Here is a 24,190-nt window from a genome sequence, read left to right as displayed (position 1 = left end):
GGGGGTTATTGCAAGTTCACAGAGAAGCTTCAGTCTGTAAATAAGTAAAAAGGTCTTGTCAAAATTAAAATAAGTTGGTTAGCTTGGAAGTCAGAGAGCATGTCATTCTACCTGGAGTTCATGGACTTCTTGTAGCTCTGCTTTGATGTCTAGTTCACAAAAGTTTGGATTTTGTATATAAGGGGTAAAAGAGGTTTACATTTTTACCCATATTGTTGCGCAGTCAAGTAAAGAGGGGCAGTATTTTGGTGACATTTCATCAATAAACTCTTAAATTAGATTTTAACAATTAAATGAAAGAATAGATTAAACACGTTAAACTGATATGATTTATATACCAAATTCTGCCAAGACACTCGGAAAGAAGCGTGACAGAAAAACTGATTTATTAAAGGTTTCTGTAGCCTGAAAAGTTGAGGGCATGAGGATAAAAACCAACCAAGGTGTACGTTATAGGATGATAAAGACAATCCTGTCTTCTGGCTGGCATTAAGTGAAGCATTGTCTGGCTCGATGTTAAGCTACAATTTCTCTCAGTCAGGAAGTGTGGAGTATTAGGAAAGACGGGGACTCAACCCACTCACATTTACTGTATATAAGAATCTAAATGAAAACAGTTTTTCAAATTGACAAATATTTTGAAGATGTTAAATAGTTGTAAATGTTTTAGTAAAATGAAAAAGCCTTTCAACTTTTTCATGGATTTTCATTAAATCAAATCATGTTTTTGATACCATTTTATGTCCTTTCAGCTATAGCAATTCAAAGCAGACATGGATTGGTCATCGGGGGTACTGGGAGACTTCCCCGGCCTCTGCGTTGTGTAAACCTCCAAACACAAGCACCTGCTCTACCAGGTGAGCTAGCCAAGCGCCCTTCAGATATGTTGATGTTTAACCTTTCCATCCATCTTCCTATCCACCTGTGCTCTCATCATAATGGAAACCCATAATTACAGGACCTGATCATTATAATCCCACAAAAAGGTTAATGATGGAAAAAGACATTGGTGTTGCTTCTCAGTCAAATCACTGATTTGTAGAGGGTTGGTTCTCTTTTCAATGTACAGAAGCCTACAGAACAATGTAAAAATAAAGAGGACCACAAATACCTTTTTCAATATGTATAATTAATTCTGCTAGAATGTTTTTTGTTTGTTATTTTTCACCTTTGATGCCTGCTCATCAAAACTGCTACTACTCTCAGTTTTATTATCTTCATTTTTTGAAAAACTATAGGGTCAGCTTCTGCAAACCTGCTATCTGTAATGAAAGATAACAACTTTTACACAGACTAACATAATAATAAATGTCTCCAGAGATATTTCTGCTGACTGTTTTGCTGTGTTAATGTTTATGTACAGTATTCACCTTCAGATGGTTTTGGAGATGACTGTGAGTTTTTCTTTCTTTTTTTTCTCTACATTATCATTCATTTCTAAGGCCATAGATTCCAGTTCATTCAGTGTAAGGGAAGTGGTTGTGTGACAGCATTGCTCAAAATGTTGTGGCGAGTGGCAATTCTTTTTACACCTCTCAATCCCCTCATAGCAGTGCAGTGGCAGAGTGGTTTACTGTATTAGTTAAATATGTTAGTCTAGTCTGCCTCATTCATTGGTCCTTTATCTGACTGAGGCTTGTGCAAGTTAGAATCTATGACCCTGACCATGGCTGTACATATCAGTAGCCTGTAGCCATACACTGTGCTGTGCATATCCACGGATTTGTAATTGTTACTTTTTCACTTAGTTCCACCCTTCTGGAAGCGTGGAAAATCATTATCTTTCCCCATTAAGCGTTTCGCTTAGCGCGGAGCTATTGAAAACATAAACAACACTGGCTGGGCAGCGTCATCCTCCCCAGCTCCACACTCTCGTCAAACATGGTCACGTCCAGTTGCAAAAAAACTGAGACGGCAAAACCTGTATCGCCAAACTTCAAGCTTCTAAATAGCAGTCCACAAACCAATGGGTGACATCACGGAAGCTACATCCACTAATTTTAAAGTCTATGCTCTGGAGCCAGAAACGTTTTTTAAAGGTTATTTTCTTTTCTTACGTATGCAATAGTAAAACCCAACACCTGTAAACAGACATTGACTTTAAAATTGTTGGTTACCCTTTCCTTATTTGTGTTGCTTCAGCCATACCTGGTAGCCCCCAATCTCTCCATAACCAGTTAAGATCTGACATTATAACCATAAATCGTAAGACTTGAGAACTGGCATATTGCTACAATCACACACTAATACTTGGTTTAATGTGCTATGAATGCCTATCTAGACACAATATTATCATTTTCCATCTGCTGTGACTGTGACATTTTATTATTGTATTTTCATGCAATAAAGCAGAGGGTTGCTGACCGTTTCTAACTCTTTTCTGTCCTCTTTTGCACTACTGATTTTAGCTGCTTGTATTTTCTTCAATATGTGATAATTGTCACAATTGTAATGTAAAACTTAAGCTCACTGCTGAAAAGGTAGACGATGGATGGAAGGGGGTAGGACAGCACATAGTATTCACGAGATAGGATGATCAGCATGGATGTAGGCTTTGAGGGCAGGATGGTGGAGCTGGTGCAGTGCAGGTTGTAGGAGGGATTAATAGTGAGATGGAGGAGGGCAGGAGAGGTGCTGATAGAGGCACAGAGCTGCACTGTACTACAGGAGGAGTTGGTGGCAGTGACAGATTGTGGTTCCAGTCTGCTGCTGGGAGGGTGCCTGCAGGTTTGGACCAGACACAGCCAGTGGCCTTGTTCGAGCCAAGTAAATGACAAGCCACCTGGGTAATAATGTAATAAGTTATATTTATTGGTTATGAGAATATCAGTACATTCATAAATAGTGTATGCAGGCCTATATGAGAAAAGCTCCGTCAGGTGACCTTGACTTAGCCTTCGTTAGGACGCTATCTAAACCCAAAGTGATGTTCAAAAGCTGGAAAAGATGACACACACACACACATGTGGTTTTATATTGAGTACTTGACTGCAACATTGCTGTAGTCTGAGTCAAGACTTCACTGTCAGATCACTAAGCTGCAAAGCTCATTGAAAACCCGAGCAGCAGGTTGAATTGATTTCCTGAAGACTCACTATAATCTCTCCCTCTCTATCTGGATCTCTCTTCCTTTCCCTGTCTTTGCCCCAGTCCCATTCTTCCTCCCTTCTCCTACCCTGGATGTAAATTAATCTCTTTTTCATTCTTTCTATCCATCACTTTGCTCTGCCTTGGCAGTTGATTAGCGTCTGTCCACCTTAATCCTACCAGCATGGTGGAGAAATGGCCTCCTGACTTTTTGTTTATACTCTTTAATTGTGTGGGTAGAAACAGATTCAGGCAAAGATGAGCACACACATACAATTAATACAGATTAGGTGTCTCAATTTGAGGACATACAAGCCCAACTTTGGGCATAAATATTATTTTTCATCATTTGATTAGAAGGTAACAAGAAATATGCTAAGACATACATGTTTTTGATTCAAACTACGTAAACCTTGCAATAAAATGTTCCTTCACATTTATTTATCTTTATATTGTGAACTTATATGTGATAAAGTCCTCATTTAACAATGATTAGCTCTATCGTTGTTTTTATAAAACAAGTCATTTGTTATTTTGTCCACCCAAAAGCCTCAAGCAGAGCGACAAAACGAAGCCTTAAAAAACTGGAAATGGGATTGAACACGTCTCAACTTCTTTGATTATCTTTAATAAGTCACCAGGGGTGTAAACCTGTCATTAGTGGTCTAGTCTATATCGCGAAGTTTCATTTGTGGGATTGGTCCAGTGCCGCCGGATGTCCCTATTGACCAGATGTCCCTTTCGACCGGATGTCCCCACCTTCAGCTTTCTTTGTGCTGGTATCATAAACTTGGGTCAATCGGGAAACATGCTCTGAGCTAGAACCGACAATCAAATTATATTTGTCTTTTTTTTTTTAGCGAAACTCTCATCACACACTCAACAGCCATTATATTTCCAGAGCTCGCCTCCTTACGTGCATGTTCCATCAAAACAGGTTCCTTCCTGAGGCTATTGTGAAGAGGCACCATACTTGTGTCTGGCGAATAGCGCCGCCCAAGATGACTGCGATTGGTTTAAATAAATGCCAATAAACCCGAGCAGAGCCACTCCTTCCTCCACAGCGCTGTAGATATAGGTCTGGCAATGCTAGACTATTATAGGTCCAACTTTGCTGTGGGGCACTTGTGTCAGCAACCGTTGGCTTTACGGACACAAACAGAAGGAGGAGACGCTGCCAACATCTAGAGAGAACTTAATTAACATTCACAATTAACATGAAGAACAAATGGTCTTCCAGGTGCTTTAAATCCACAATTCAATTATGGCTTCTTACTGGCAACAGAGTCAGTGAAGGTCAAGGCCATGCCATAATTACTGAGCACAACGCACCATAACAGCACTGAGGATTATAAAGAAACAAATAGCTCTCTTTAAAAGGTTAAATATGCCATCTGTGGTAGTGTTTAATAAGCATGGTAAAAAGAAGATAGTGTTTGTCCAATTAAGGGACTGTAAAATGTCAGGCACTAAACATTAGGAGTGAGTGGCAGTGATAGAGAATATTATCGTGGAGTATTGGCTCTATCTGAGCTAACAGTACAGGGGAAAAAGTCCTACAGATGTGCTCAGATGTTAGGAAATACATTTCTTAAGATAATAAAAATAGTTTGTGTGTTCTTCAGTACTGGATTTAGTTTTTGTAAGCAATAATTGACTGATGACATTCACGCTTTGTGCTTGGTACTAATTAGCAAATGTTAAAATGCAGACTTGCTAAACTAACATGGGAGGCATCAGAATGTTAACATTGTCTGTGTAATTTTGAGCATGTTAATATGCTGACTTCAGCATTAAACTCAAAAAGTACTGCCTCACAAAGCTGCTAGCATGGCTGTTGACTTAGGCTGTGTCTTAAACCATTAGTTTTAAGCCCATAGTGTAGCTAACGCAAAAATTGTTTGCTTATGTAACGACGGACCCTACTCACACTAAACCTGACTACGAAGTGGAAAGGGGAGGGACCAGGGACGTTGACCGGCACTGATTGGACAAACACGTCACGTGGGTCTGGCTTCTCTTGGATTTCAAAACCGAGTATAATGGCGGCCAGATGGCGGCCTGTTTGGATTATAACCGTGAAAACGTGTTTCTGAAAACATTTGAAGCGAGAAATGGGCCATACAGTTGCTGAATCTGTCTGTTTTTTTGATCGACAACGGTCAGTTTTATAGATTTAGGTCAGATTTTGAGATGTGGCGAGGCGAGCTGACCGCTCGTCATTTGCGATAAGTGTTTTTATTTAAGTGTTCCTTTTGGTACAGTACTACTCATTAAATGTGGGCACTATGGCAGTAATTGGTCGGTGATGAGACACAGCCCTAGTCTTGTTTATGTCGTCACGTTGTCTACAGATATGGAGCAGATCAGTGCTAAGAAAAATCCTTTTTTTTTTATGGCTGGACAATATTTTTCTTTTCCTCCTCTCCCAATCTCTCACTGTAGCTGTGTATAATAATGACCATGACAATAGTGCACTATGTAGTGTGTAAGCTCCTTTGTAGTGGTGGTCAAATTCTCCGCTGTAAATTTTATTTACAATATAGTCCATTATAAAATACCCACAATGCACTGCTAATTTTAGTATACATATGACGTACCCGACATTTTAATTCCGTATACTACAATGTAACGCGGCTGTGTTTTCCCGGAGGAGAAGAAGAGGCTGAAGTTCCTGTGAAAACTGAAAAAGAAAAAGGGAGCAGACTTTTGTTTGTACAGTGGAAATGTAACATGCAAAACCTATACAACCTTTAACTTTCCTCCTGGGTGCTCGGTTTGTTTCAGGGACGTATTAGAAGTATTTTTGTATCAGTTTGTTTGACATGATGCGGGGCGCGCCTGCCTCCGTTCTACAAACAGCGTGCTCAGAGCCTGACGCAAGTCACGTAACAATGTGTTTTCAGTGAGTGTCCAAGATCTCATTTGGCCATTTCCTATATAGTTCACTAGTTAATAAACACTATATATGGAATAGTGAGTGAAGGAATGAGGGAACGGTTTTAAACACAGCTTGTACTTGTATGTATAGTCAGCCATATACAAAAACTAAAATGTATCTTTAGCTGATGCCAATGTCCTTGGCACTGATGTTAATTTGCAGTTCAATTTTTCTAGACTGTAAGTGTAAAAACAGCACCAGGATGTAATGTTTAGCTGCCAACTTGGAAGCCCCAGATAAATCTGAATCACCTGTTACTCATCTATTTGCACAAGCTCCACTCCATTCCATTGGAAAAGAGACAAGAGACAAGTGACAATAAAACCTGTTAGCTTTGTTGGGAGAGGTAATTGGATGGGAATTAAATGAAACATCAGATTGCACAGGACAAAAGGATTTTTGGATGTCGAGGTAAAGGTGAGATTAAGAACTGGATCTAAATCATCTCTCTGTCTTACTTTTGCACATGCAAACACACTGAAATTTGATCAACCATTTTCAGGCTAGGACATGACCCCCGGCAGATCAATATGATGGACACTGACACCCACTTAATTACCTGTGGACTAAGAAAAAGGACACTCCACCTTCAGACGTCAGTGGAAACTTGATTTATAATTTATTTGCCACCTGCCAAATCTGTGATCACTTAAGACCTCAGTGAATGGGTGCAGCTATAATGGCTAACAAACAACAACAAGCTATGAGTGAATTATGACTGGTCTGGAAGAGGCATCAATGATAAAGATTTCCACAGTTAAAAAATTCATGAAAGAAATTGAAGAGCCATGAATGGCGTGGGGGGAGGAGGGAGAAAAGACAACAGTGTGATCAATGCTTGCTCTTTGGCTGGCTAAATTTAGCCCTGCCTTACACTCCGTCCCGCAAGTCTGGCCGATCAGTATCCTTTATCAAAATCTGTGACAGGCTGGACATTGCAGCTGTGGTAAAAAGGGCCTTTTTTGGCTGGGTGGGGATAATTCAAATGAATAAACTCTGAGTGGGAATATTAATCTTAGGCAAACATCTGTCCTTAGAGAGGGTGAGATTAAAAGCTACCGCTGCTGACTCATTCTCTCTACTATCTCTCTCCTCACTGCTTCATCACACATCCACCCTATTTCCTCAGCTCCACTTGGTTTTGCTTGTTTTTTTTGTTTTTTTGTTCCCATCTGATGCAGCCTGGTAATGTGCCTTCATGTTTCCGTAAACACTTACTGGGTATACAATATTCTTCATCCCTTCCACAGAAGTGGGACGAGGGTAAACCTTGGAGACCTTTTTTATTATTATGGAAACATTCTTCCTGCTGTAGTTTGTAAGGTCATAACTTGGGAAAGGGGGTACTGACACCCGGTGACCTTCATGTCCATGAATAAGCACCACACAACTGCCATTTACTAAAACAGTAAAAGACAAATTGGATGAGAGAGAAACCCTGAATTATTCAAGTGGTCTTAACCTTGACAAGCCCCCAGAATACACTGGGGATTAGGGGTTAGTAATTCAATAGGTTATATGAAATAACCACATGGAAAAAGCCTATTTTTGCATTCTCTTGGCGAGTACTGAGTTTCTCATTTTATTAACAACTTAAAAACTTTTGTCATTAGAATACAGAGCGTCATCCAAATAATGTAAATATTGCCATAATGCAGTTTGTCTGCTGTTTTTTGACACTGTGATAGAATACGCACTTCTCTGTTTCATGAGTTTATTCACTTACTTTTTTAAGTTTTATTCACTTCCAACCTGAAGCATCTTGAATTAAGTTTTTTATTTTTTATTAGCCAAGGGTAGTCGTCTGCTGTGGTTTTACTGCTCACCTTGCTATTTTATGGTTGTATCAGGTAAGCTACCTGCTTAGTTGACGTGCCACTTTACATTCTCCCATGTGCTGATTTACTAGCCCCATTTGACATGCTAGCTAACATACAAAAATACAAATACCAAATTCTATCTGCTTGTTCATGTACACATTCAGCCAGTTGGAACAGAAGAACGCACCAGAATAGGCATGTTTAGTAAGCAATGTTTGATGGTTACATTCCTACACTTATAAAATGCAATTCAATGTGGAAGTAATCCAAGTATTCAGAATACATTACTCAGATTGAGAAACGTAATGGAATACGTTACAAATTACATTTCTGGGTGTGTATTCTGTATTCTGTAACAGAATACATTTATTTTGAAAGTATCCTTCCCAACAATGTTGATATGTATTTGGCTGGAGTTTTTGACTTTGGGCATTAAGAGCCTTTTATAGGCAAATATACAGATCCAGAATTACTTACTTGTGCATACTAAGTGGAAAGCAAGTCATAACCCATTCCTAATCTCTTAGCCTCGTCCATCCTGAAGACCAACAGTGATCTACTGAAACAATTTCAGAGGGTCATTTTCTATCATATCAGTGAGACCCCTGACAGTGAAACAGTAGGTGTTTGCTGAATAAACAACTTAACTGAGAGTGACTGATCCTTTTCCATCAGCAGAGTGTGTGTTCAGCCCAGTGCAAAGACTGCCAACACTAAATGAAAATACTTACTGTACACACTGTTGTTTAGATAGGATGGCCCTCCTCCACTTTTCCTCTGCTCTCTCTGCTTGCCTTTTCTCTCATCGTTAGAGGCGATTGAGTGCTCCTTATCAGCAATCATTTGAAAGGTCATGAATAAGACGTCTGGGGGACTTGCAATAAGCTAACATTGAGCTGGGACTATCTGAGCTGTGGACTAGATAGATAGATAGATGTTTATTGATCTCAAGAAAATAAATAAATATTGCGAGGACCATTATTCTGATTCTGTCTTCACAGTATTTGTGTCTTATTATGTAACACTTTTAATAACATCACTAATAATGGTAATGGTAATAATAGTTCAACTTTAGTTAATAGTTATTTTACTGCTAAAACAATGAGATGATTAATAATTATTAGTAATGTTACACTTTATGTTATTCTATATTTGTTTAGTGTAATTTAAATTAAGTTTATAATTTAAGGTAGATTTTAGGGTGGATTATGTGTGAACACGCTAGTGGTTTACCTCTGCTTCAAGTCCTTAGGCTGAGATACAACAGGTAAACTTCCACCTCGCTGTAGCTTCATACCAAAAAATCCTCCAATCCATACAACGATATACATTGTTTATTCCTTCTCTAGGAATCATAAGTTAACGCGACCTAGCGTTGGCAGGAAAAACAACCCGCAGGAAAATTTTCCATTGTCATACCTAAACCAAAGAACGCAACAGTTGCAGTTTTAAACACATCTTTAACTTTTTGAAATTGAGTTTAGAAAACGATTAAGGTTTGGGTTAAAATCAGGTTCTGTTTCGTTACTTCATGTCCGGTTCAGCGTGTGACGCCATACATGATGTAGTGCTGTTTGTTACCTAAAGTTAATTTGGCTCTCTCTATTACTTCATTACCTTACTTCCTGCTTTGCTCCCGTTATAATTACTACGGCCACCAGAGGGCATGTAAATATTAGTCGTAATTCCTGCTTAAACGAACGATTTATGGGAATGTTTTCAGGGGAGGACAGTCTTCTTCATATTTTTCATTCAGAACTGAGAGTGGTATCAATCCTGTCATCTAACTTTTTAGCTGCAGCAAAGCTGCTTTGTTTGTTTGATCAATGTTGACACTGCATTTTTTAGAGTGATCTAACCGTGTGTACAAAATGCCTAGAATAACCGTATGCATAATGGTCTCAGAGCCAGTCTATGTGCAGAGAGATGCTGGGACAGATGGCTCAAGTCAGTTTTAATCAGGCGTCCTACTGTCTACAACCACAACGTTATCTCCAACAGTACAGATTCAACAGTGTCCATCTGATCACTACAACCACACAGCATCTGCTGAGGCATTCTGGTCTGTGTGTCATTGTGTGTCTCTCTATATATGTTCAATTGTGCCCTCATATCTGTTTTGTGTTGCTTATGCATGCGTTTCTATACAGTATGTGCAGTATGCCAGTATTTGTGCATACAAGTAGGGTTGGGCGGTAATATGGTATACCGTGGGGTATTAAAAATAGCAGCGGTATAAGTTTCAATACAGTCATTAAAAAAATGCAATGCACTTATTTAGGAGAAAAGAATTAAATATTACGTCTAATTTATTTAATGGCTAAACATGCTTATGTGTTGTCATCATGTGACAGTGTGGAGGAGAAAGGGGGGGGGGGGGCTCAGAAAGAGAGCTGAAAGAGAGAGAAAAAGAAAAGAGGATGACACTTTAATGTTTCAGCAATAACTTAATAAACTTATTACACTATGAAAACACAATACTTCCCAAAGAACAATAAAAATGGTCTTGATCCCTGCTGATCCCCAAACACAGCAGCACACACACACGCGCACACACACACACACACACACACACACACACACACACACACACACACACACACACACACTCACTCTCTCTCTCTCTCTCTACTGTCTTTCAGCCACCAGTGCGAAAAAGACCCTCTAATGACCCTCAGTCCTGCTTCTCATTATTCGTGCTCTTACATTTAGAAAGCCCAGATTGTGCGGCTGCTTAGCAGACAGTCCTTCACATGCTACAGTGAGGAAAATAAGTATTTGAACACCTTGCTATTTTGCAAGTCCTACCATTTAGAAATCATGGAGGGGTCTGAAATTGTCATTGTAGGTGCATGTCCCATGTGAGAGACGTAATCTAAAACAAAAATAACAGAAATACTGTGTTCAAATACTTATTTTCCTCACTGTATATCTATGTCATATGGGTCCTACGATATGTGACACTGTACGTGTACTACCGATGACTATTTGTACAGATATTCATGTTCCCCAGAGGATGCATCCCAATGACTTTGGTGATCCTCTTGCTTTTTCTCTGGCACCACCATGATCATGTTGTTAGTGACTTTTGCTTGTGATAATTGTAAAATATCATATCATCAAATATTCATATCATTCTACAGTCAAAGCTTCAAAGCTAAACAAAAATACCGTTGTACTCAGCAGTGATGCCACATGGCATGACACTCCATCTTGGTGTTCTCGGAGCTGTCAGCCACCAGTGTTGAGGGCAGTGTTCTCACCTTGTTGGAAACACCAAACAGTCTCAAATCAAGAGTTCCTTTTTTTGGAACAGATGCTGATGTCTCACCCTGGGAGCATTGTTTCAATCAAACTGGTCCCTGAAATGCCAGTCTATTACAGTTGCAATTGCAAAGAAGGGCACTTACAACAGCTACTTCACTTGCCTGGCAAGACCCTGGTGATTGTAAATGTAATACAATCTTAACATTACTCCCTTCACCCTCTTCTGCGGAAAGGCTGCAAAATCTCGTTTATCTTCCCTGCAAGACACAGTATCACAGTTGTTCTACGGACACACAAATCATACTCAGTGCATCTGACCTGCTGCTCCAGTGAACCTAGTGGCAAACAGAGGTGTGATGTTGCCAACTGAGCCTTTCTCACCACCGACCATTGGCTTGGAAAGTCGAAGTCACTCTTTTCGCCCCCCTTTTGAAAATCAATGTTTTTTCTCCTTTACAGAAGAAAACATTTTACAGTAGAGTTGACTGCAAAATTGTCTGCAAACCCAAAAGCTAAAAGAAAGAAAAAATACAGCCTGTCCCGCCATCTTGCTCTGATCTTTTTGTTTTACACTTTAACTGTGAAACAAAACTGTAAATATACTGTTAATATCTAAAAACCTAAACCTTCATGCATCTATTAGATCTAGGGCTGCAACTAACGATTATTTTCATTGTCGATTAATCTGTTTATTATTTTCTCGATTATGATGATTTCTGATCATCAAAATAGTTGGCAAATAATTTTAATTAAAAGGTTGAAAACTATTTGATTTATCTTTGCAGCTCTAGATCTACCTGTTTTATTAATCTGACAGGTGGACGATAGACATGAAAGAAAGTGAGACAGAAATGGCAATGCCAAGATGGCAAAGACAAGAAGCAGAAGGCAAAGAAGCCAGATAAAGCCTGGAGCCTTGCAAGGGCAGCATGGTCGGAAGACACAAGTCCATTAGCATAGTTCTGCTTAATGTTGCGCTCATTCATGCCAAGAGAGGAACAGAAAGAGGTTGAAAAAGAGAGGAGAAAGAGACAGTGAGATAATCATTGCTGATTTACACCTGCTGATAGAAGCCCCGTCTTCCATCTGATTAGTCTACTTCAGACATAACCCCCCGAGCACTGATTACATGCTTAAAGCACCAGACACCTGCACACCAAGCAGCAACTACAACCCTATATCATCCTGCAACATCATTGCATGAAGAGTTCTTGATTTGAGACTGTTTGGTGTTTCCAACAAGGGGAGAAAACTGCCCTCAACACTGGTCGCTGACAGCTCCGAGAACACCAAGATGGAGTGTCATGCCATGTGGCATCACTGCTGAGTACAACGGTCTTTTTGTTTAGCTTTGAAGCTTTGACTGTAGAATGATATGAATACGCTAAAAGATTGTGTGCCAACCGCTTGACCCAGGATTTCAAGCTCCGTTAATAGATCGCCGACTCTATTCTAGCTGGTGGTATTGCATCAGATGCAGTTCATGTTTACTAATAGGCAGTTCCTCTATAAAAGACGGGCTCATGGTAGGCGAGGGTCGGTTTGTGATCAGTCAGCAAATGCAACATAATGGTTAAAATGTTCTAAGACTAGGGCAGTTGAGGCTGGGAAATATAAATGCACAGCCATTGTCTACATCTGAAATGTGTTGTTGCTAGATCTAAATGTATAGTGTGCTTTCAGCTATGCTAGCGTAGCTCTATAGACGGTAATGTCAGTCTGTCCACCACTTTGATCCAAACTATCTCAACAACCACTGTTGGATGGGATTTGATACATACGTTCATGTTCCCCTTAAGATGAATTGTTATAATGTTGCTGATCCATCAGCTTTTCATCTAAAATCAGAGCAACAATTTCATTTGTCCAATACTGACATTGTTTTGTTAATAAGCAAATGTTAGCATGCTAGCAGCTAAACTAAGATTATGAACATGGTGGGTAATATATCTACTAAATATCAGCATATTCGCATCATCGTTGTGAGCATGTTAGCATGTCAACGTTAGAATTTAGCCTGAAGCACCACTGTGCCTACAGCCTAAGTTGCTAGTGTGGCGGTACACTGTAAATGTTCAGGGCCAGCCACCTAAAAGAATAAATCCTGTATTATAAATAACAGAGATCATGATATATTAGTACAGGCAGATTTTCTTCTGTGCCATGATTTGTGAAGATGGATTTTTATTACAGTTACTGCAGCCATAATAGGCCTATGTCGCGCAACCACTACACCACCACAAGACCGAAAGAACGGGATACGGCTCTTCCGGTTAGTTTTTTACAATGGCAGAGTCCGATAGATAGTGCTGGTCCAAGTCTCTCCACAACCTGCCTGAGGTCACCTAAGACAATGTGGTTCGGATTGTAAATGAACACTCTCAAAGTAAAAATATTTTTTGAAAATGACAAAAAGGCAAACAGTACAAGACCCTGTATAGAAACTATCCTAGATTTCAATGGTAGAAGCTCGATCAAGTCGTTCGCGGTTTTGCGGGTACAGCAAACGTTTCTATGATACCAGCAACTTGGACCAATAAGAGACGTTTCTCTTACGCATAGGATTGTGGGTACTGTAGTTTTTCTTCATAAGATTGCGAATAAAAACATGTTTTTATTAAAACAAGGTTTATTTCATCCAAACTTCTAGCTTTTACAGGAGCAGAAACCTTCGTTTCCCAACCACGTAGCTCGAGGTCAATCTTCCTTGGATGGTTTAGACATTGTGGCTAATAATATAAATCCTCATTGAGAAAATGACTGTTGACAGAAAGTTCTGATTCCCTACTCTGTGTACCGGAAGCAGGGAGTGTGACACAGGCCTATAGCAGACACACAAATACCAACATCCAAGCACCTGTGCACACATACACACCCATGTTTTTCTTCTCCCAAAGCCCATTTTGACCTACAATTATCTTCTGCCCTACTTCACGTCTGTCCCGGGTAATACTGCTGAAATCATCCTAGTGCAATCCTCCCCTGATGTTGTATCTGTATGACACTGCTGTTCATGCTGTTTTTTTCTTATCATTGCTTACCATTGCTTGCCATTGCTATCATGGTCTTTTTCCCGATTTTCCTATCTGACTGCTGGCCCACGAGAATAACACAAAAAGCTGGGAAAAAAGGAACATTTGTCATTTCTCCCGAAAGAAAGAAAAAATTCACCTAGAGCAGCACAACCACAGCATAATATTTCAACCTCTGCTACTGCCAATGTTCCTTTACAACAAAACATCCCTTTGTGCCCCTTCACCTTCTCTCTAACATTACATAAAACACACAACGCTCCTTCTCTTTTCAACATCTTTCCCATTAATTTTTCTGAGGTTGTGTCACCTGTTACACAGTACAGGCCGTGCTGCTGAGACATTGGTGCTGTTGCTGATGAGGTGTATCTTAGAGACCTGTGCTCTCTCAGCAGCCTGACATCCATTAGGGCTTTATGACCAGCTCTCTGCCTCAGCAGACCCAGTGCATGCATAAGTGTTTGCCTTTTCATTTTCCTCTCTCTCTCTCTCTCTCGCTCCCAATTCCCTTTTGGACACTGGCTCGGGATCCGATGATAAGTTGCTGCAATTAAGTGTCGTAATCATCCCGAGACTGGAGGCAGATGTTAGTGGGGTGGAACAACAAAGTGTGACCCCATGTGGTGGGGAGGGAAAATGCTTTAGTGATGCAAGGGATGACTATTTTTATTATTATGGGTTTAGTCAATGTAAACTTAGACTTAATCATCCCTATGGACAGAGAGAGTGTAACAGAAAATATTGATACAGAAAAGCAACAAAAAATGATAAATGAAAAAGCAGAATGAATAGCATTTTGCTTAAATTTGGGTGAACTGAAAGGTTTTAACAAAAAATGTCAACGTTGAGCCAAGCAATGGAGTACCTACTCATTAAATAGTCAAATATGTTTCAGTGATCTTTAAGATCTTCAACAACTCATGAATAAAAAGTTGAACAAAAAGACAGCACTATGTATTAGGCTGAAAATCAAAAAAGTGCAAAGGCAAAACAACATTTGCTACATGACAGAGATTAAGAGAGATTTGGTAATGTGTAAACTAAATTTGGTAAAGTTAAGGATTAAGCCCTTAATCCTTAAATCTTTTAATGGTGATATTAAAGGATATCCCTTTTAAACCTTTTTCAGATTTACAGTAGTTATAGGTTGAGTTTTTTTTATTTTATTTTATTTTCACATGCAGTTAAAAGTTTTGTAGGCCTGTGGTAGCTTGTTTTTCATGCATGTTTTTCCTCACTCCACTACACCGTGAATTATGGGCGTAACTTTTAGTTATTCTTCCCTTTTCTTTGAGCTTTTTGGTAAATAGATGACAGGGAAATACAGCCTGCCACACCTTCAACAGGATAAAGTCATAATGATATCATACTGTACCTCTGCCTGCCTGACGATACCTCAGGATGGAGCAACAAAATAAGTAAGCTTAGGCTGACTCAAATTTTATGAAGTGGTTGTGTTGTGGTGGCTTGTTCCATCATTTATTTTCTAAAAAGCTCTGAAAAAAAAGGAAGACACCTGCAGCAGTCACCAGTTTAATGAAAAGAGTTACTTAACATGGCAATTTACGCAAAGTATCTTAGGGCTAGAAAAACTAGTTGACACATTTTGTAGCTCTTCGACAACCATCTCTTACCAAAATACCGCTTGCTGTAATAATACAGTGTTTTGTATACATCTACAACATGCCATTCACAAGAAAAGGCGTAGTAGTTCTTACAGCTCAGTGAAGGTCCGCCGCATAAGAAACAGGGGTGACAGCATCTTCAGTCCAACTCTTCGCCTACGTTCCTAAGTTATCAGTTCAGCTTCTTCACCTGAAATACACAAAGATAGCTGGATGGATAAAAGAACAGAAACATGCACACACTATATCAGAGTCAGAAGGTGGGAACAGATGGCTGCCTTTTCTTTGAGGTCGTCGCTGTCCAGCAGTTTGCAATTTGCAATTTAAAAGCAAAGTAATGTGTTTTCACCTCTCACACATGTTCTCAGATTCTTGCGTGATCTCGCAGGAATTCAGCTGCTGTGGTCCAAAACACAGGCATTCAAATGCTAATGTTGTTTTTCAAAACACCTCGAGTCTGGCTCAACGGATGTACATTGTCGGGAGTAAGCCTGACATCTGGCGCCGAATGTTCCCCCCATTGACCATACTCCAACGCTGTAAAGATAGGTCTGGCAATGCAAGACTAAAGCGTTGAATGTGTTTTTCACCATTTATATTGTAAAACTGCAGCAAACTGTAGACAAACAGGCCCGGAAACTTCATTCAGTTTGTCGATCAGTATGATTCCAGATTATATGATCACACAGCACGGTGGTTGTCACAGCACTCTGATGAGGTCATGGTAAATTGTAATGAGGTTGTCGCAGACAATGACGTTATTGGGCATTTTAATGAGGTCAGAGCACACACTAATCAGTAGTCATTAGACTAGTGTTGATGCTTAAATTAATCTCATATACACACATACACGCATGATTTGCTTCCTGTAAAACAGTAAGGCCACATCCTCTTGACGATGCTGAAAACGGATGCAAACTTGATTAATTCTCTTGAACGCAATTAACAGTAAAGTGTATTAGTTAAGTTCCAAAATTTTTAACAGGCAACTTTGGTTTCTTGTAATCAGGACCACTATCATCCTGACCTTTAAAAAGTGTTTATTATGGTAACCATGACAATAAGATCCCTTTTATACCAATGGCTTAATCAGAGTATATCCCAGGTTGACTGGCTGTTTGAATGCCTCTTATTTTCTTTTTTTCTCTTCTTTTCTTTTTTTAAAATGAGTCGTAAACACAACTTTACTTTTAACGAAATGGAACAAAGAGAAATGTTTTCCCCTCGTCTTAAAATAGTAATAAATCAATACTAGTAACATGTCACCTACTTCCCGGTCCAGCTGCTGCAATAGGAAAAAAATCTGTCTGCACAAAATCATCTGATAAGTGTTAGATGGTTATTTAAGGGAACCTTATAGGTGCTATGCCACACGTATTTCATTATTTTATGGTAATGTCTGAATATCTGCCATAGACTCTGTAACATAGATTGTGGAAATTATGGTCTTGGTTACCTTGTTTCAAGCCATTCTAGCGTGGCATTGAAAGCCAGCAAGAAAACTCAACTCGATGTGTGCCAGTTCTCATAAATATTCAACAACCTAAGCTGCTTGGCTCTGACTGGCTAACAGCTAGCCAATAAGAGCCTGTCTAATAGTATCCCAATGGACATATGGACCTAACATAACACAAAGTGAGAGTAATTACACGAAACACTGTTTGCTTATGGATAGGGATGTGCACGATAAATTGAGTTGTCAATTAAACCCTTATTGACATAATGAGGATGTCCTGAAGAACGTTGCTTGGTCAGAATCTAGTATTAAGACCTTCTTTATTTCAGAGTAGAGGTTACAAAAGGAATTTGTGTTCAAATTACCAAACAGCAACTCTGGGGTTTTTGCAACTCTGAGGTTTTTGCCCTGGGGACCTCTGACAGTTTAATCCTACTCTGAGTATAACAAGAAGCTTTGAAGCTTTGGGGGAAACATACATGTTACATCATCAGTGTGTCTTGCACCAAAGAAGCACAGAGGCTACACTACTATGGTTAACACACTATTGCACCCTTTACCATCAGCAATAAAGGTACACTGAGAATATGCATCATTTCTACATAACCAACTGTGGTTGAAGGTCAAAAAATGCATCTACACACTCAGCAGCAAATCACTCCTTTTGCAGCACACCAGGCCTGTAACAAACATCTCAGCCTCATTAGACAAGACAATAAGCTCGCAGATAGAGAGGCCCTGATTGGCCCCTTCAGCCAATCTCTTTAGGCCCATTTAAAGCACAGACAAAACAACACAATGTGTTGGTATATCCACTGCATAGCAAAGGAAGGAAACACAAATTAATTTGCCTTATTGATTGCTGCATAAGATTCTTTATTTTGTAGAGTCTTGCTCAAGAACACCTTAGAATAATGGGCACCCTCGTGAATTTGTTGAATACTGCGTAAAATTTGTAGTGCCTCTTTAGGAAAGGTTAAACCTTCAGGTCAGACCTCTGGCCAAATATCTGGCTCTGCTAAATGCTCCACTATGTTCACCAGCTAGTCTCTAACTGTGTCTGTCTGCTGTTTGGTGCTGAGCAGGTAGTGTGGGTTTGGGAGTTTTCCCACTGAAAACAGCTGTTTGTTTTGGCCGAAAGCGACTATGAAAGCAGTGAAAGTTAACCAAAACAGTAAACTTGTGGACCGGACAGCTAAACCTTAAGCTGAAAGGCACTATAAAGTTCCCTAAAGCCGGGAGGAGCTGCAGATTCAGGTGATAATTTTCAGCACATCACATTCCCAGTGTTATCTGATACATTGTTTTTATAAAAATGTTGATAACAGCTTACAGCAGGTCTGTAAATGGAAAGGTCATCACTTCACATGAGCTACTTAATCGCCGAAGTGGAATCTGAAAAACACTCCTGGTAAGAACACAAACACAGACGACAACACCTGGCTTACGTTCTACAAAACCTTTGGCAGAGTTATACATATTAATATTTTTGTTTTCTTTACATCCCCGTGGAGGCGAGAAACCCCAATCCTCAAGTAAGTAAGTAAGAAAGTAAGTAAAATTATTCATAGAGCGCTAACAGAAAGAATCACAGTGCTTAACAAAAAACATACAATATGATACATATTAAAATAGTGCCCAATTAATATTATGTAGTGATATATGAAAAACATAAATGAAAAATAAAATTACGTGGGGACTGGTCAACCAAATGCCTGTTTAAAAAACTAGGTCTGTTACTGATTTTTAAGAAGAGGCATGAACGGAGTATTTGTCAAACTAGCCTTTCAATGGAAACCCAAATCCATAATCTTTGATGAAAGATTATAGATTAAACATGCCCATCACAATGCTTGTATTAAAGGCCTTTTACATTACAATGTTTAGGTTAATGAGCCATTTCACTGTCTGAAGTCATCTCTCACAGTATTGACGCATGTTCTCATTCTTGCCATGAATTTTTAGACATCACAGCTGTGACACCCTCAATCTGTCTCAGGTGTTTTATTGCATTGGAACAACATGGCACCTACACCATGCTGAGACGAAAAGGAATTGCAAATAACACTTAGCATTTGCTTTAACATGCCTGGAGAACTGTGGGATTGCCACATGGGACATCTACTGTAAATGTTAATTACAAAGTGATTTTAGTTATTTGTAGTTGTGATTGATAACTTATTTCACACTCAAAAATGTTCTTAACGTTGGGAATACAGAGAAAAGTTTTCATATTGTCAGAAAACTAAGTTTTATGTCGAAGAGATCTTTCAGACGGGTATGAAGAGGATGAAGGAGAGGGTTTGAGGTCAGTGAGGCCACGGGGCATTGTGACTTCAGTGAAAATGGCGCGGAAAAATCAGGATGGCAGCTCAGCGTCACAGAATCAGCCATGCAGCCCTTCTGGCAGTTATGTGTTAGTTGGATTTCAGTATGGTGCCAGGTCTCTCCACATTACCTGCCAAAATCAGTCTCTTCTCTTCTGTTTTATTTCTCTTCCTGTATTAAAGTGATTCTCCTTTTCCCTTCATTATGTTGATTGATTAATTGATTAAACCAAGGAAAACAAGTGGATAAATTGGGAAAGGAAATGGGAATAGTCAATGTGTGTTAAAGTGCCAGCCACTGACAGCACCAGTGTGAAGCTCCTCTCTCGGTTGTGTAACTTCTTCTGACTCAACTACTGCATCCTTCCTTGCTCACATTTCCATAAGCACCTCCATCTGTGTACTGTTTCACTTGTTCACTTCTTACTTCATTTATGTGGTGCTTTTAGTGGCTAATAATTTAACTCATGAATCTACAATAATAAATCTCTACACACAGAGCTTAATATTTTCCCACTGTGATTCTTGATATTTACACCTCTTTAAACTCTGCACGTGTGAAAGACTAAGAAAATAAAGTCACTACTGTAATAGGTACTTTGTTCACTACTGGTATTTGTATTATATACTGTGCTTTTAAACCAGTGCTTAAAACCTGAAGTCGTGGTCAAGTAATGGAGTACGGAAACTGGGAAGTTGTCATTGTGTTAATTGTCTTTATAATGCCAAATTAAACTTAATTCAATTACTGATTCATAACTTATCACACTATTTTACCTTAACTAAACTAATGAGTGAAAAATCTGACTTGAACAGCCATTCTTGATATACAGTAGTCACTGAGCTGCTCTATTAGAGCTCTTTTAGAATAACAAGACTCAGCACCTTGTCAAAGTGTCTCATGAAAGGTCCGACGGCAGATGAACAAAAGAGTGACAGTGAGTTTCTCGTCTGACCCCTAAATGAGATAACTTCTGGGCATAAGCCTCTCTTATAAATGATGGCAACCTTAGAGCCTTTAACAGGATTATTAGTGGTAACATGCTAAAATCAGCTCAGTATCTTCTCAAGTTGTCAGTAAGTGACAAAGTGGCTCCAAGAAGGAGGGATCGTGTCAAACAAGTGAGTTATAGAGGAATAATCGGCACAGGGAGCCTCAAAGCTTGTCAGTTGAGGAACAGTACACTAGTAGTGTGTGTCCGTTATCACAAATATGTGAGCGACAGACAGAGTTGAAGTGCCTCTGCTTGTTCTGTGAAAAGCTGCTTGTTGTCACTCCTGAGATTTGGGAGTAGTGGTTACTGTTTCTCAATGTTCTACAAGGCTCATTATTGGCTCCAAGCTGCAGAGTGACTGTGGAAGTCTTATCAGAGAGAGAAACCGACTGAAGTGACACACTGGATCCACTGCAGTTGATTTTCATTACTGCTGTATATAAGAAAACAATGCAAAAGAATAGAGGGATCGCTAGTTCCCCGCTCCTACTACCAAAAAAAGTGTGTGGGAAATAGGAGAAAGAAAACATAAGCATAACAGCTTTTTCTATAGCTACATAAAAGTGGCAATTAACAAACCTACCTGCATGTAATAAATATAAAAACATGTGTTAAGATTTAAGAAGCAAATAAATAAGGCAAAAACAAACAACGTGACATGAGAGTTCAATGGCACAGTGAGTTCTGAGCAGCACTATACGGTCTGTGAATTTATCTCGGTGTAAGAGAACGGCTCCAAAAGCCCCATGAAAAAGCAAAACAGACAGGGGGTGAAAAGATGACGCCGGAGGGAAGGATAGGTAGAGTGCACGTACAGATGCACTGACATTTCATACCCATTACCATGGTCCACAGAGTGTGCCCTTGCTCTGCCCACTACTGCTCCTGGCCAGCGTGTGCAGCGGCGTGGAATATAGACCGGCTGTAAATCGGCACGTGTTAACAGTTCAACTTAAGGCAACGAGACGAGGGGAAAGTTTTGAAAAAGTGTTGCCTGGAGCAGGTTCTAGGTCTCATAAGTGGCACCGGACATCGGAAGGACGGTACACGTGCTTCAATAAATAAAAGCCCTGATAAAATATCCATGTGGTAGTGAGTGGTACTGTGACGTTACTGTACATCTTTTGCATTAGTGGTGTAAAAACCGTCCTGCTAAGCTAAAACCACAACATATGTAAAATGTTACATAGTAAAACTACAACAACTTGTACAGTCACATTGTGGCCATCTTTCTGCTATGTTTCATGGATAGAGGAATCTATTGGAGGATGAGGTCCCTATTGTTGATGCTCCCTACCATAGTTCCGGATTGGTCAAGTGTTTCTCTACCCAGCAAATCACTGAACAAATTGGGGGTGTAGGCAGTGGCTCAGAGGTCTGGAACCAGCCTCGGACCGTACGCGACCAATCTCTTTGAGTCAGGAACAGTAAAACAAAAAAGAGTTCCTCCATACCAGCAAGGCTATCAAGATTTGTGATGAGAAATAAACCAATGTTTCCAAGGGGAATTATATTTTTTGATTTGTTAAAACTGTTTAAACTTCTTGTTCAGTTGTAAAAGACAAAGCATGAACATAAAGAATAACTGTATAAATAATTTTGTTTTGGCATTTAATGGTGGCACACTAGCTTCAACTACACCGTAATCCCAACTTCACCTCATTACCATTCTCTCCCTTTTGTAACTTCTCAAACAAGTTCGCTCTACATGGTCTGTCTACAAATGACTAATAATACTATAATCATAATGAATATGCAGATCTACAGAACATGACAGTAATCTAACCGCTGTACTGTAGACACTGTGTACACTATGTTTTAACAAAATGTGATTAGCATTTGAAAGGTGACATCATTCAAACACACTGTACGCTAGCTGACTTAGAAATGATGCTTTCTTTAAACAATGACAGACTGTCTCTCTTTTCACACTCTTCAGTATCACACCATCACCCCCCCGCTGTATATCTACTGCATATTTGATAACCTCGTATGAGTTTGATTCTACGTGCTCAGCCTGCCTGTCTGGTACAGTGAATGTACTGTATTGAATAAAGAGATTTCTAACAGGGTTATTGATTTCTTTCTTTTTTGTCTGACTTATTCTGACTGATTTCTGTATGCGTTTTCAATAGTTGTGAGTGCTGTGTTATACAGTCAAGCCGTGCTGTGGGTTTCTATAATGCCAGCAGCAGAACTTAACATGGTAACGTTTGAATAGACATGCAGTGTTGGGTGAGGAGAAAATATAACAAAACTTGAAAGAAGGAATGGATGCAATGTACACAGGCTAATTTAAACTGGAATGGACTGTATGTTTGTTTCAATAATCAAACAAAAAATTGTGCATCAGATTGTTTTGCACATGTTCAACATTGAGTCACGGATGTGTAACTGGGAATGTCAATTGATTGAATTAATTGGATGTCACAGTCTGACACTGTTATGTTGTCATGTAGTCTTCTGTATTGGGACCAAATGCTAACTGAATGTAACAACAAATCATTCTTTCAACACTCTGACTCACACAAGCCCTGTGTTTGTTCCTCTGCTTCTTTATTCCCTCTTCCACTTGTGTTTAGCTCCCATCCCACTCTCTCAGTGGGGAGGAGGGACAGACACAGCTTTGCTAATGCCCCTGCTGGCTCGGTGCTAGTTTTAGTGTCTGTTTTTACAGTTTTTTACTGCAAGTCAAGTTACTAACAAATGGACATATTATAGTAGTCAAATCTCTGCACATCTTTGGCTTAAGTTGGGAGGACTGGCGGGCTTGACACGTGACTAAACATCAGTCTGAAAAGGACCTGCTACTCCAGGATTTGACATCATTAAAACAAGGCCCAAAGTGTATCCACTTCTTGTACAAAAGTGAAGCCCAAATATCCTGGATACTGGCACTGCCATCTTGGGAAAGATTTATTTGACATGCTTTGATTTTTTAGTCAATCAATGACAGAAACTCTTTAGACATTTGCAAGTGCTGCTTGTGACAAGTAGCACTTATAAAAATCAAGGGTGCACCTTCCAGGGGATGGTTCAAGATTAAAAGTGCTTGAAAATGAAAAGCCAATCAATGTGAGCCTTTCGTCATTGCTAAGAGTCCTCCTCACCACAGTTTCTCCAATATGACAGAAACCAGATATGAGCAATTCTGCAACTCAAAATCACTTTGTGAGTAAAACAAGATGAACAGGAAATGTTTTGTTATCATACCACTTTGCATTGTGCATATTCTTATGATATCTCAAACACGTTCAATAGACTTCCAACCTCAAAAAACATGCAAGACTTTCTTGCCATGCAGTCTTACTGTTGCAGTGGTAAGTTTTACGCTACACTACCACCAACAACTGTCAATATGTGTAAACATCTGGATTATGAGACAATAGGCCTCTGGCACGGACACTCAATGTAGGTTTTCTGGCATGCATAATATTTCAAAGATCATTTTTCAACAGGCAGCAGTCTCAGCACCTCAAATATTCCCCTCTACAACAAACACTACTATGTAGCCATGCAGTTTTAGATTGGTCTGTCTAGTTGGAGTATTCAGTCCCTCTAAAGTCCTATTGATAAACTGAGGAGATAAACTCTGATGTATCATGATGATTTATTTCTTGTGACATCTTCAAAGGGAAGT

At 39.5% G+C, this 24,190-nt stretch overlaps 1 protein-coding gene across 1 annotated transcript in view; it reads right to left on the bottom strand.

Annotated features, from left to right (window-relative positions):
- Nucleotides 1-24,190, bottom strand: part of sphkap (SPHK1 interactor, AKAP domain containing) — a 108,896-nt gene that overhangs the window by 40,771 nt on the left and 43,935 nt on the right. Inside the window, exon 2 of the mRNA XM_034867856.1 lies at nt 15,866-15,962. Within this exon, the coding sequence (XP_034723747.1) occupies nt 15,866-15,909 (44 nt within the window). The 5' untranslated portion in view covers nt 15,910-15,962. The remainder of the gene's footprint in view (nt 1-15,865; nt 15,963-24,190) is intronic.

This window comes from Etheostoma cragini, chromosome 3, assembly GCF_013103735.1.
Source record: "Etheostoma cragini isolate CJK2018 chromosome 3, CSU_Ecrag_1.0, whole genome shotgun sequence".
Taxonomy (NCBI): Eukaryota; Metazoa; Chordata; class Actinopteri; order Perciformes; family Percidae; genus Etheostoma; species Etheostoma cragini.
Note: the sequence above shows the minus strand (reverse complement) of the source record. Positions and strands in the feature narration are given on the sequence as shown.